The sequence below is a fragment of the Pocillopora damicornis genome, chromosome 14, assembly GCF_964200805.1.
Source record: "Pocillopora damicornis chromosome 14, jaPocDami1.2, whole genome shotgun sequence".
NCBI lineage: Eukaryota > Metazoa > Cnidaria > Anthozoa > Scleractinia > Pocilloporidae > Pocillopora > Pocillopora damicornis.
This window is the reverse complement of record NC_142683.1, coordinates 3089238-3102938: the sequence shown is the minus strand read 5'-3', so window position 1 is coordinate 3102938 and position 13701 is coordinate 3089238. Positions and strand designations below refer to the sequence as shown.

The window sequence follows — 13701 nt, the reverse complement described above, 5'->3', positions numbered from 1 at the left end:
ATGTATAAAATCCATTTACGAAAAAAGAGAGAGTTTAAACTCCGTAAAAGATATATATTAAACTTGTTAAATGAACCACAACATTTGGCTAAAATAAAAACTCCGAAACTTCTTAAATTCCAAAACAAAGGGGTAACAAATTTACGCGACTGAAAGCTCAAAAACAACAGACCAAAAGTCCGCGAAAACAAACAAAAAGGGGTTCTTTGACACGATTGGCCGATTTGTAAAATCACGCGCGCCGCGCACGAAAACAAAAAGAAAACAAAGGGGGAACAGGAAGAGAAACATTGTTATTTAAAATTTAAAAACGAAAGAGATTTTCTACACCAAAACCAAAGTAATCACAACAGCCAATCAGAACGTCACAGGGAACCAATGAGAACACAGTAAAAACCAAGCAAACTGCCTGAAGCGCGGGAAAACGCGGGCGACCAACAGGCGATTGGTTTTAGTTGTGATCTGATTGGTTAAGAAGGTGGCGCGAGTTTTGTAGACCAATAAGAGAGCGATGTGAAGAAAAACCAACGCAATCCTGGATTACATATAACCTGACATACCTGATAGTAATAAAGTAAAACCCAACAGAGTCCTTCCACATAGGCGTGTGCCTGAAAGATTCAAAGTGACAACGGATTTCTTTTTAGACCTTAGTAAGTCGAACTAATGAGTTTTTAAGAACGTAAAGAAAAAGATCCTCCTTAAATTCCAGTAGTAAGTTAGTTAATTTATGGTTTCCTCCTTCCATACAAAATAACCTAATAGACTGACAATGATAAGAAGTTTCCATAGTTCTACTGACATCATCCCAAGTCGTCTTAATTGACCCGCGGTCGCGCAAAATCCCATCATCCTTTGCCGCATACTTTACAATCCCCAACCGCACGTCACTTAAAGAGGACAATAATAAACGACCCGGCTTGCTACACAAGCTATTTCAAAGAATACCAGTTCACCACAGGAAGAACTAAGCACTTCGATAAGCTTCCAAGACAATTTACCAAAAATTCCTAAACTCACGGAAACACTTTAAAAGCAGAATGTGTTTGTTGAAAAGCGAGCCAGCCGAGGGCTTGTCAAATCCCTCAACATTTGAATGAACACCGGAACTTACCACTTTCTTCCTGAAGTCATCATAACCTTCATCGTCTTCAGACAATTGAAATTTGTTTTTGTAATAACGGCCTTTCCATCCTGCCTCCCATAACCTGAGAAAAAAGAATCAAACTCCACAGTTTTCTCTTAAAACAAAACCGAAAACCGAAATTCCAGACCCAGTCTGTGCGTCTGTCATCTTGTACACACGTCAACGCATGACGGCGCCACGTGAACCCTGGGAAGCGCTTCCTATAGTTCACGGGTGCTGGGACATTCCTATTACTTCAAGGGGCGGATTAAAGTGGCAAATACCTACGGCGTTTAGTCTATTACACAATAACATCACCTAACAGGCGTTAAATTATTAAAGTGAGTTATACCAATACGTGAACGCGAGAATACGCGCTCCTGCTCATTAACTTCTGCGCTGATCATCTAAATGATGTATGAGGAAGTTTATTTACCGAATATCATCTTTAGGTTCCTCGTCTTCCTCTTCATGCTTTCTCTTGTTTGATGCTGGATTCGAGTTTGGCGTACTTGAAGAAGACTAATTTTGAAAGGAAAATCAGAAAAAGACCTAAGCAAAGACCATTTGATTTAAATACGAATGCATTATGTACTGCGGTTTGAAGACACGCTAACTTTTAAGTCTGTAAATGAAACTCTAATGTGAGACCATTCAAATGAAAGCTACTGAGCAGTACTTTCATGTGGTACTGTTTATATGGTGCTATGTAAGGTGATTCAAGCTTTGTCTTATGATAAAACCCAGGCATGTGACCATTGATATGAAAGCTACTGAGAAGTACTTTCACGTGGTACTGTTTACATAGAGCTATGCCAGGTAGTTAGAGCTTTATCTTAAGGTAAAACCCTATTGAGTGACCATTACAATGAAAGCAACTGAGAAGTACTTTCTTGTGTCATTGTAGAAATGTAAGATGGTTTCCGTGTTTACATAGCCTGATATAAACACGCGGGAGGTTGGGAGAACACGAGATAAGCGTAAGAAACCACGAAGCGAAGCGGAGTGGTTTCCAGCTTATCGAGGCTATGTAAACACGGAAACCATTTTACATTTCTTTTATAAAATAACTAATGAAAGAGGAACGAAAACCGTGTTTACATACGCTCATGTAAAATGGTTTTATGGCCAATCAGAGCGCGCGTACTATTTGAATTATTTTATAATGTACATTATACCATAGGTGGTTCAAACTTGCAAGTCTGTGGAAGAAACCCTAACGTGTTACCATTCATTTGAAAGCTACTGAGCAGAAATTTCGTGTGGTACTGTTTACTGAGCTGTATGCAAGATGGTTCCAACTTCCAAAGCCTATGGACGATATCCGGGTGCGTCACCAATCAAGTGAAGCTCCTGAGCAGTACTTTCATGTGGTACAGTTTACAGCGCCATGCAAGGTCGTTGTAGATGAAAGCGTGCGGAGAAAGATGGCTCTAACGTTTTTTTTGAGGACGTGAAACGATGAAAATTAAACAGATAATTTTGTGCAAGTTATGATTAGTTTGCCTCGCGATCTACTCACCGTATTAGCATCAGGAGACGGTGTTGCAAGCATGGCTCGAAGATTTGCTGCAGCACTCTACAAAACCAAATAAAGCATCTTAGTCAATTAATACTATCAGCATTAAAAGCGTGGGCCTCAAGATAACTCACGCCCCCCTCTCCATCAATTAGATACAATACACCCCTGAATCAAACGTTAAGGTTACGAGAATACCTAAAATGATAAATATTTTAGGAAACTCTTGATGGTCATTCAAATTCTCCTTGTCAGCACCTTAAGAAATGTATAGAGAACAGCATGGAGAATACACATACTGATCACTGAGTTACGTTCTTAGGTACTGCTGGGCAGCCAAGGAAACACGAAACACGCAAGGGGGGGAGAGGTGGGGGTAACCACAGATGAACATGCATCCTATTCAAAGGGAATGTCAATACTCGTGCTCGCTTAATACTAAACTAGGCTAAACTCTGACTGTGTGAGCCGCTCGCGTTAAGATTTTTACCTTATTAGCTACTTCTGAACTGCCACCACTATAGGACATAGCTTGCTTTCGCATGGCGTAAGCCTCTTGTCGAGGAGAGACAACAGCTGAAGGTGTGTTAGTGATAGCATGAGGGCTAAATTGTCCACTTGGTGTCCAGAGAGGAGCATCCCGCTACGGAAAAAACCACACATTTTCGTTTCATTGCAAAATACATTATTTCTTGAGATGTAAGACAATTCACGATTTAATTACATTTACTCTACTTCGCCAATTCATTGGAGTTTTCCCGCGCTTCCAAGAGACAAGTCGTTGGTTTTAACTTCGGTTTTTCTTGGCGATATTTTTTCTTGTTTTGATTGGATGTCTTGGAGCAGTTTACAATTGAGTGTCTTGAAACCAAAACCCAAAGTAATCGCAACAGCCAATCATAACAAAGCTTTGCGTCATCATTGGCCAATGAGGACTGAAAGCAATTCAGGCTGACTACGAAAAGAGCGGGAAAACGTGGGCGGCCAAGTCACGAATGGTGTTCATTTGGCGTCTGATTGGTTTAGACATAGCTCAAGACCGGACCAAACACAGACCGATGTAAAACAAAACCAATGTCATCCTGGAATATTTACGAGCCTCCGTTGAAATTACTCTACATACTTCGTTTTTGTTTCAAGACGACTGATTGAAACCGCTCGCATACATATGCTAAAAATGTTTTAAGGTTGAAAATTTATGCTTCACCAGATTTAAACAGACAACAACAATCACGTGGGCAGAGATTTGTTCCGTCAACCAAACCACAAAAGTGATACTTACAGAAATATTCAACGCTGAATAAATAAGGTACATACCATCTTTTGTCGTTTTTCTCTCTCTTTATTTGCTTTCAAACGTCTTCTATATTGTAACTAGAGTAAAGAGAAAGACATTGAATAAACGCTCGGCTAATAATTTGAGCATAAAATTTCCTCTTCCACGCGTTTGATTTCCAAATAAATAAACAAAAGAGGTAGTCGCTGGTTGAAGACGGAAACTAAAACAGTTACAATACTGGTGTCCTGGTTTACTTCAAATTTTAATCTACCAGTTATTCTGCTGAGAATCAGTTCACTAAGAGAGATTTCTGTTACAAAATGCTGTACGCATATACCACAGAGCACATCACCCTACTTAACATAAAATTAACGAAAGATACCTACTTCGTTTTCCTGTCTTTTCTTAAAAATTTCATCTTCCACATAACCAAGCTCTACAAAAATGAATAAAAAAGAGCTCAAAAATTTATAGTTTGGGCCACAACGAAGCACTATTTTACCACCAGAGTTGAGAAGTAAACATGAAAAACTTTGCTTACCTTGAAGAATCATTTGTACTCTGCCAAGATCCACAATACCATGTTTAGCAAGGTAGCCCTGAAACGAGAACACTAATTAGAGCAGAGAAGATGCGGGAGACTGGACCTACGGTTTATCGTCCATGTCCGACTAGAACATACATTATGTAGTAAAGGCAGCACATTCTCAAGCACAGCTATTTAAGACCCTGATTTAACCCTTTAAGTCCCAGAAGTGATTAACAGATAACTTCTCCCTACAATATCCATAAATTATCCAGCAAACAGGTAGTGAGATTACTCAAACTTATCAGGTACAAGATATTATCTTGATTGAACACCAAATTCTCGTAACCAATTTACAAGGAAAAATGGCAGCTAAAGGAGAGAATTAACGATCAGATCTTGGGAGTTTAAGGGTTAAAGACAGCATAATCCACCCTTCCACAACCGGGTCAGGTGTTTAAATCATGACGATGACAGCATTAAAAATTTTGCTCCTCGGTTCAATTGAGAAACTACAGTTAAATAAATTTTACCACAAAGATAGAAAAGGCAGTTGACTCCCAAGATCTGATTGATAATTCACCCCTCTAGCTGCTACACATTGTAAATTAGTCATGAGAATTTGGTGCTACAACTTCTGGACAACAACTTCTACCTGATAAGTTTGAATATTCTCATTAGCTGTTTGCTAGGTAATGTAAGGATGTTGTAGGAAGAAGTTTCATGTTGATAAATTCTGGGAGTTAAAGGGTTAAAAATGATTTTTTCCTATCCATACCCCACATCTTGGTAGTACCCTCTTGTAAATTCCCACCAAACGGTCTATGGCTCCTTCTCTAGCAATGAAAGAAAAAAAATAGCAAAGTTAACTAAAACATTTACAGTGACAAACTCTTCTTAAAAAGATCTGCCAAAGCATCTGTGCCAACAACAAGACCACCAATTCCAATCCATAGTAAAAATTTACCTGATTTCTAGAGACGGCAAGTGAGGGAGGAAATCATTGCCTACAAAGAAGCACATGAATACCCAGTCATCAAGACAGCGCTGAGTGAAGGAACACAACAACGGATTAATACTTCGTGTTACCAAACTTTGACGAGCAGTTTTCCATTCAGTGTTGAAAGTAACCCGGAAGTTCTTTGGTTTTGCTTTACCTAGCTTTGTGATTGGTCCAGAAAACTCGCGCTCCTTTGTATAGGTGTACATTAGTTTCCTTGCAATTTGGTGTTAATAAGCATGAGTAAGTTTTTCAACTAAGAATTGCACGAACCCGCAGGACGAGTGTAATTTGTAGTCTTTGAAAAATATATGTGCTTATTTACACCAAATGGCACGAGAAATCATGTTATTACTTGTTAATAATTTACATGAAAGTCAAGACGGACGAAATTTGGGCAGCGCGCGCGCGCTATTTGTAATTTGCACTCCTGTTACAACGTTGCACTCGTGTTACGTGAAAATCGCACGAGTTTTCAGCCAACCAGACGCGCGTAATTTTTTTCATGTATATTATTACTGAACAAATCAGATTTATCGCGCCTTGGTGACTCGTGTTTTCTCGGACTTCAAGGCGCTTTGCTTTTTTTACTGACAACAATTCATTCACTGGCAGCTAGAGCAAATAATGACTTTTTCTTGGTTTAATTTTCAACATTCCTTTTCTCGTGATTTTGCTTGTCCATAAAAAACTGCGCCTGGTTCTCTGAAGATGACAAATTCATGCTCAGCTTAACTAACCTCAAAGCTATACGGGAAAGGAAGGCCTTCCATTCTCAATTCACGCTCGAGGTACTATAAAGCAAATTTGAAGCAAGTTAAAGTGAATAACGATTTTAATGAGCATAACTGCTTGATTCAATGAACCCTTTCACTCCCGATTACCAATTTGCTATCACTAAAACTCATAACCATGCAATCACTGAAACCTTGTCATTTATGTTAATTTTTTTCTTTATTCAAATAATATTTTATCTCACCTCCCGTAAAACGTTCAGCCTGATGAAAATAAACTCTACTTCTTGAGCCACAGGTGTAGGGAGCTCATCAAACTGTGTTAAAAACGTCAAACAACATAACGCATGCATTTTTTGTTGATAATTTACACCCTAACATCAGTATGCACATCCTCCAAACTGTTTCTATACATTTCCTAAGGTGCTGACAAGGAGAACTTTGTTTAACAATCAAGGACTTCTGTGAACTTCTTAACCCTTTAACTTCCAAGATCTCATTAGCAACTCTCCTTACTTCTGCCATACAATTCTTTGATGTTAGTTTGGAGAATTTGGATTTGGATCAACCAATAATTCCCTAATTGATATTTTTCATCATTCTCATTACTTGTCTGCTTGATATTGTACTAATAGTGTAAGGAGAAATTCTGTCTTGGTCACCTAAAGGATTAAGTTGACACATATTTTAAAAAAAACTCACCTCCCCTTGTTTTTCTTTTGGAAGACCCATACATTCATCCATAACATGGCCTGTGACCACAGAAAACGGGGTTAAAATTGAAACAAGACAATTCTTATTGGAAAAGTGCTTCAGATGGCACATAATGGAGGAGTGGTTTCAATTTAACTGACCGTTCAACACAGGTGTAAGATAATGAAATAAACTGGCTCTTTCAACTCAGTAAAAGGCAACTGCCACAACTTGATTGTGGTAAAAATAAAGATATTTTTATCGGGATGTCTCTGGTCAGTGAATTTGGAATAGTGCTGTCTGTAGATGTTGTAGATTAAAAATCACATCTAAGGTAATAACAACAGGACTTAGAGAAACTCTCACCAACTTGACCACACATCTCACAAGGCCTCTTCTGATTTGGTTTAAACTCTTCCCTGATGATTGTGAAGTGAAGCTCATGAGTTGCAAGTCCTGTACAAAAGAAGTGGAAAGGCAGAAATTTAACCCTCTGACTCCTTGAGGTGATTAGCATCCAATCTCTACTTAAAATATCACAACTGAATCAATCATTCAAGTCATGAGAATCAAGGAAACGATCACCAGCAAAAGAAGCTAATTTAATTCTCCTTGTCAGCACCTCAGGAAATATATAGAGAACAGTACGGAGAATATGCATACTGATGTTAGGGTGTGAAGAATTAACATAAGGAACTGGACATAGGCAATAAAAAAAGAAAGATTGTTAACTTGGTATCAATTCCAAATAATACTGGTATCGACCTGCTACAAGGTCCATACAAGAAACTGGCCAAAGAGGACCCAATATGTAACTCTAAATTTTGTCAAGAACTCAATTTGTCAACAATGGCACTCATAACAAAATGGGATTTCTTCAAAATACTCACCCAGCATAATCAGATCAGCTGAAAGAAACCAAACAACTGTGTCAGCTCTAATTATCTGATATTGTTCATTTAATGAAATGATAATTACGACTTGCATTTGACACGAACATACCGTCAGCGCCATTCAAACAGTGCTTTGTGTTTGGGTCATGATGTGGACTTGCTGAAACAAACAAAAAAGAGAAGCAAATGCAATTTCCACACAACTATGGTGAAGTTAGAGGTTTATCAAATGTCCTCATATTACAACGACTAGTTAAGATACAAACGAAGAAAAGAAAGTCTTCCCGAAAATATCCAAACATCTCAGCTGGGTCAAAGAAATAGAGAAAATTCCAAATGAATACCAGAAATCACTTTATTTTCAAAGCCAATTTGTAACCAATTTGTAAGGTTTCTAATACTCCATGGTGGACTGGGACAGAAAAGGGTGCACTGCCCAGTGTTTGGCCACTTAACCCTTTAACTCCTAAGATCTGTTTGTTAATTCTCTCTTCTGACTACAACATATTTCCTTGCAAATCAGTTATGAGAAATTAGTGTTAAGAGTTAAGATGTGAAAATGGAAAAACAGAAAGAATGAGAAGAATGGCAGTCATATGATGAAATGCTTTAGGTCAGGGCAGACATGAAAAAATTTGACTCTTGGTCATGATGTTATGGCCTTGAGCCAAATCCTATCCTGTACAGCTCTCCAACTCATTCTATAGGTACATATGATCTTGGGAGTGAGAGGCAAATCTCACCTCTTTGCTTTCTGATGTAGTCCATAATCTTGTGCTCACCCTCTCCAGGAACATTAGCATCTGATAATATCACCTTAAAAAATTTATACATACTGTACATAAAATAATTCAAGATAATTCACACCTTAAACCCAAAAGTATCAACCCGTTATTAATTTTGAGCTTTATTAGACACACCTGAGTAATAATGAAAGGGATAACTGCAGTTGTACTAATGGGATCTAATTTCTCCTTACAGTTCTACTGCCTCATCAGTCATTAAGGTCATGAGAATAAAGGCAATGATCACCAACAAGAGAAGCTCATGAGAGGTACTCCGTAATTCTCCTTATCAGCACCAAAGGAAATGTATAGAGACTGGTATGGTGAAAATGCATAGTAATGTTAGGGTATAGAAGGTCAAGGCTAAAGCTTCATATAAGATTGTTTGACATAGTTAGCCCTCAGAGAGTTGTTGCTCCCCTTAAATGGTAAAAGATTCCTTTGTAGGTCACCCCAACATTGTGTCAATTTTCCTTGACAGTTCTCTGGTGCCCTTTTTACTCTTACACTTGTGTAATCTCAATGATCATTCCATGCACTTCTGCCATGCAATTTAAATCATTTTTGTTCTGAGAAACTTGATGTGTTAAAGCAAACAATAACCCTGCTTTGATACTTTCCTTTCTTTCTCACTCATCACCTGACTATTTAAAAATGTATTAATGTCATTAAGAAAAATTCCTAAGTCACTGGAAGTCACCAGAAGAGAGCAAAACTATCAAAACTTAAATTAAGGTGTACTGTACTTACTTTTATATTCCTCCATCCAGGATCATTGTTTAATCTGTCAGCAATGTAATATCTTAAACATATCGACAAATTGGCCATGAACTCTGTCCCCTGTAACAAAGAAAAATTCACACTCAGAGGAATTTCTCAATCCATTACACATTTGAAATACATGATATAACAGTGAAGTCTAACATCAACCAGTTATAAACGATTGCCAATCTTCACTCAGGAACATAAATTATACACATCTAGTGAGCAAGTCCACCATCTCTGTTGTTCACTGAAATTATGAAAGAATTTAGAGCATAACAGAACAATTTACTCATTTATGTCCAAGCAGATCATAGAGTGAAGCACACCACTGTAAACCACCTACTTTGGAATGATTTAACCCTTTCTTTCTTAGGATCTCATTAGTAACTCTCATTACTGTCTGCTATACAATTCTTATGATGTTAGTTTGGAGAATTTGGTATTGGATCAACTAATAATCCCTAATTGATATTTTTCTTCATTCTCATTACTTGTCTTCTTGGCATTGTATTAGTGTTGTTAGAAGAAATTCTGTCTTGGTCACACAGAGGAGTTAAAGGGTTAAATCTTTTTGTTCATAATCTTATTGATTTCATGCACAGGTAAAAGGTAAGATTTACAGATGTCATCCTTGTAACATACAAAATATACCAATAACATCTGTTAACCCTTTCACTCCCAAGATCTCATTGTTAATTCTCCTCCACAAGTACACTTACTGGTGTAATACAGTTACTGTCAAAGTGTTCAGTCTTTTCTTTTTCTGGTGGTAAAAGAGCTCCTACAGAAGGAAGTAATAAAATCTGTTTAGTGTACAATTCCAAACTGCATGAAACTTGATCTGTCTGAGCATCTGGGAGGGGTAACTTTTCCATTTGGACTAGAAAAAATATGACTTTATTTGTTTGATCAGAAAACCATGGGCAATAATTTATTTTTTCACCAAACTTTGGACATGATACATCATTTCCAATTTTGATAAGTTTGTTTCCCATAAAAAAAAACCACTAACAGAGAGTAATTTTGCATACCTTTTTCCATTAATTCCCCTCGAATTCTTGTCATTTCCTCTGCTTTTTCCCTAAAAAAGGTTAAAATTTAGGATTTCCTGCCATTATGTTTTGATCTATGGTGCAAACACTTGCACTAACTGGGTTACTGTTTTATTACTAACTTGGTTTCTTTAGATGCTCTGAAACGACGAGATCTTTGCTGGTTCATTTTTGCCCTTGGAGCCTGCAATAGAAATGAAAAAAATTAAGGACAGGCATTCATAAATATTGTCATAAATAAGCAAAATGGAAAAATAAATGTATATTTTATAACAGATTAATAAATATACTAGCAAAGTGCCTCTTACCACTCCATCAATGGCCATGTAAAGCAACTTTCTGGGTCTAACTATAGAGAAGATTCTGTAAAAAAAAAAAAAAAAAAAACCTTGATTGTAGTGGGTAATGAATGTTAAATATAGTTCAATGGAATATGACATAGATAACAACTAAGAGCAAATATGGTCAGTAGTGTTTTGAAGTGTTTGATAAATGTTTTGGCTGGCTGTTAGCATTCATGCAGCATTTGTTGCATTCTGTTTGGAGCAGTACTGTGGTCGTTGGGACCTTAAGGCTGTCCTTATCCAGTGGTATACCTTACCAGTGCATGTGTTGTTCTACAAAGTGCTTGCATTGTAATCGCTGTTCTATAGTGTGGCATTATCATCCTTGCAGATTATGGTTCTTGGCATCCCCCCCCCCCAACCCTAACTGCAGGGTTTATTTCTATTTATTATTATTATTTTTTTTTTTTATTATCATTATTATTATTATTATTATTTTTCATTTATTGACTCATTTCATTATTCATGTTTTCCTCCACTCAGCTATCTTGCTCTAGTGTGATAGTGCTCATAGGGGGCTTGGTATAGGATGTTTGTGGATGGATTGCGGGTTGGGTAGGCCAGTCTGGTGTTCAAGCACCTCAGGGTACTACTGTGGTTTCAGCCCCCGGGTCTCTTGGGCACATAGCCTCCATTTGTGTTAACCAAGAGTAAAATCTTACAAAGCGTTCCCTGCACAAGAGATGTGGTGACCAAATGGTCAGTGCACTAGGCTTCTGTTCTAGAGGTCTAGGTTTGAGACCAGGTCATTTTGTTGTGTCCCTGGGTAAAACAGGTTATGTACACAGTGCATCTCTCCAACCAGGAGTAAAAATAAACAAAAAAAGTACCTGTCGATGTACTCAAAAATAGCCACCATCATCTCATCTTCATTCTTTGGGGCTGGCCTGGAAATAAATTATAAAATGTTTATTTCTTTTACTTAATGTATGCAAAAGGTACACCTAAAGTACAGAGAGGGTTAACCAGTAACAGCAATACTTACACAAGAGGAAAGAAAGAGGAGGAAAAGTAATAAAACCATATAACCATTTGCTTTATGCTCCCAAGGCAAGGATACGCTCATGCAGAATAGGCCACCCTTAGCTTAAATAACACAAATATAAAAATTGCTGCTTACTTGTTTTCAGGATGACAACAAGGATGAATGATTCCATTCATGTCCAGGTATAAGTTATCAAATTCATAGTCATTGGGGTTTGGTAAACTTGTGTCCACTGGGGCTCTAACTCCATCCACTTCTCGTCCCTAGGATGGTGAAAAACTAAGATAAATATTCATTTTGCATACCAAAATTTCTGTGCTATGGTGCTATGCAATCATTTTTTCCTTCAGTAGATTAAGGGTTCGATTTTCTAAAGAAACTGTGGTCCTCTATTGGTGAAGGGGTATTACTAGATAATGTGGTGTTATAAACTGGGTCGGTAATGTTAATTAGCCACAGGAAATAGATTCTAAAACTGACATTTCAAGTATTAGCGTTTCATCAGAGCAAACGATGAAGGGGTAACCATTGAAAAATCAACTTTAGAAACTCTATTCAGTGGCCAATATACATTATCCTCAGTTAATAAAACCAAATTATTATTTTTCCTTTCCCTACCACTTTGATCAATAATAAAAATACGAAATTGGTCCTTTTAGAAGAGGCATAGAAGATACATGCACACTGTAACATAACCTAGTTCTTTAACAGCAATCCAATATAGAAACTTCTTAATTTAAGAAAATCGTTCATTAAAAAACAAAAAAACCTGTGCTCAAGTTTTGATCCTTGATCAAGTCAGCTTTCTCACTTTCAGAAAGAGCTTTCACTATCTTAAGAGGACTGTTTCCGAGTCCGCGCGCTGAGAAGTCTCAATTTTAAAGTGTTTCTTTGACAAACAGTTGGCACTGATCTCTATTTAAACGGCCTTCCTACATTGATAATAGTAAATTAATACTTAATTTAATTGAATATCAGAGCAACAGAGCAGAAAGACCGCAAAATACCGGCTCAAAAAGTAAATCTTAAACACGTGTAGCTGGACCAACAACAAGCTAAGCTATCAATCCTTCCATCGACTCACCTTTTCTTCTACACAGTGGACAACGATCGACGGGTACTTCTTTGATAGCCAGCGAAAAAATGCTGGAACTCCCATCCCCGCGTATTCGGTTGAGCAAATTGAAGTTAACTCAACGCTGAAATGTATAAAAGCCTACGTAGAAAGGTCATAGGCTTATTGGAGAAGATACGAAAGGTTTCCTCAGCTGAGAAACTACACCTTATACATGACGTACTTACCAAACTACCAGGTGACATACCGCTGACATGTTTATCTCGCAATGGTAAAACATAGGCAAGAAATGCGTGCATACATCTTCAAACCACATCGAGAAAAAAGTTCAAGTTCGTTGCTAAACAAAATATGCTTATTGAAGAGATAAGAATTCTCGAATTCATGACTTTTTTCTGACAAGATACACTTCAATAGTTAATTTTTCAAGCAACTTTGGGTGGTGATGCGATGCCTGCCGCGTTTCATTAGCTGCCTCGTACGACTTTTTTGGTTATCTCGTATCAATACTATCTAAAGCAACAAAAAACAACCTCACAAAACAAAAATAAAATCAAAAATCAAACAAATAAAGCTTTTCGTTCAGACCACGGATGCTTATAAAGCCAATAGTGAAGGGCGGAACAGAAACTTGCCGTTACTACGAAACAAAAAAAACTTATTTGTTCTTTTCTTGTTTGTAAGAACCGTCTATTGATAAGAAAGTTTTTCATTGTGAAACTAAAAACAATACAGAGTGAAGGTCTATGTAGTTAGATACTCTTAAAGTTATCTGTCAAATGTTTATAAAAGATGGCGCAAACGGAGTCTCTGCCACTGGGTTCTCCACAGCAATGAAGCTGTGCCACTTTTCATCTTACCAATATCAATCCCAATTCATGGGAAAGTCTCATTATTGTGATGCTCTGAAATCTTGAAATCATTA

At 37.5% G+C, this 13701-nt stretch overlaps 1 protein-coding gene across 2 annotated transcripts in view; it reads right to left on the bottom strand.

Moving 5' to 3' along the window:
* The window catches only part of LOC113683609 (5'-3' exoribonuclease 2), a 20421-nt gene extending 6720 nt beyond the window's left edge, over nt 1-13701 (bottom strand). The window contains exons 1-25 of one of the 2 annotated variants that reach the window (XM_089193234.1): nt 12786-13701; nt 11837-11964; nt 11547-11603; nt 10681-10735; nt 10495-10556; nt 10352-10401; nt 10040-10101; nt 9306-9395; nt 8514-8586; nt 7880-7930; nt 7768-7785; nt 7244-7333; nt 6887-6936; nt 6430-6501; nt 6191-6244; nt 5418-5497; nt 5229-5286; nt 4466-4523; nt 4311-4360; nt 3963-4019; nt 3136-3288; nt 2649-2705; nt 1563-1648; nt 1115-1208; nt 561-611 (exon numbers count right to left, since the gene is read on the bottom strand). In XM_089193234.1, coding sequence (XP_089049360.1) covers nt 561-611; nt 1115-1208; nt 1563-1648; nt 2649-2705; nt 3136-3288; nt 3963-4019; nt 4311-4360; nt 4466-4523; nt 5229-5286; nt 5418-5497; nt 6191-6244; nt 6430-6501; nt 6887-6936; nt 7244-7333; nt 7768-7785; nt 7880-7930; nt 8514-8586; nt 9306-9395; nt 10040-10101; nt 10352-10401; nt 10495-10556; nt 10681-10735; nt 11547-11603; nt 11837-11964; nt 12786-12860 — 1731 coding nt within the window. In that variant the 5' untranslated portion in view covers nt 12861-13701. The remainder of the gene's footprint in view (nt 1-560; nt 612-1114; nt 1209-1562; nt 1649-2648; nt 2706-3135; nt 3289-3962; nt 4020-4310; nt 4361-4465; nt 4524-5228; nt 5287-5417; nt 5498-6190; nt 6245-6429; nt 6502-6886; nt 6937-7243; nt 7334-7767; nt 7786-7879; nt 7931-8513; nt 8587-9305; nt 9396-10039; nt 10102-10351; nt 10402-10494; nt 10557-10680; nt 10736-11546; nt 11604-11836; nt 11965-12785) is intronic. The other variant, XM_089193235.1, reaches the window with a different exon arrangement.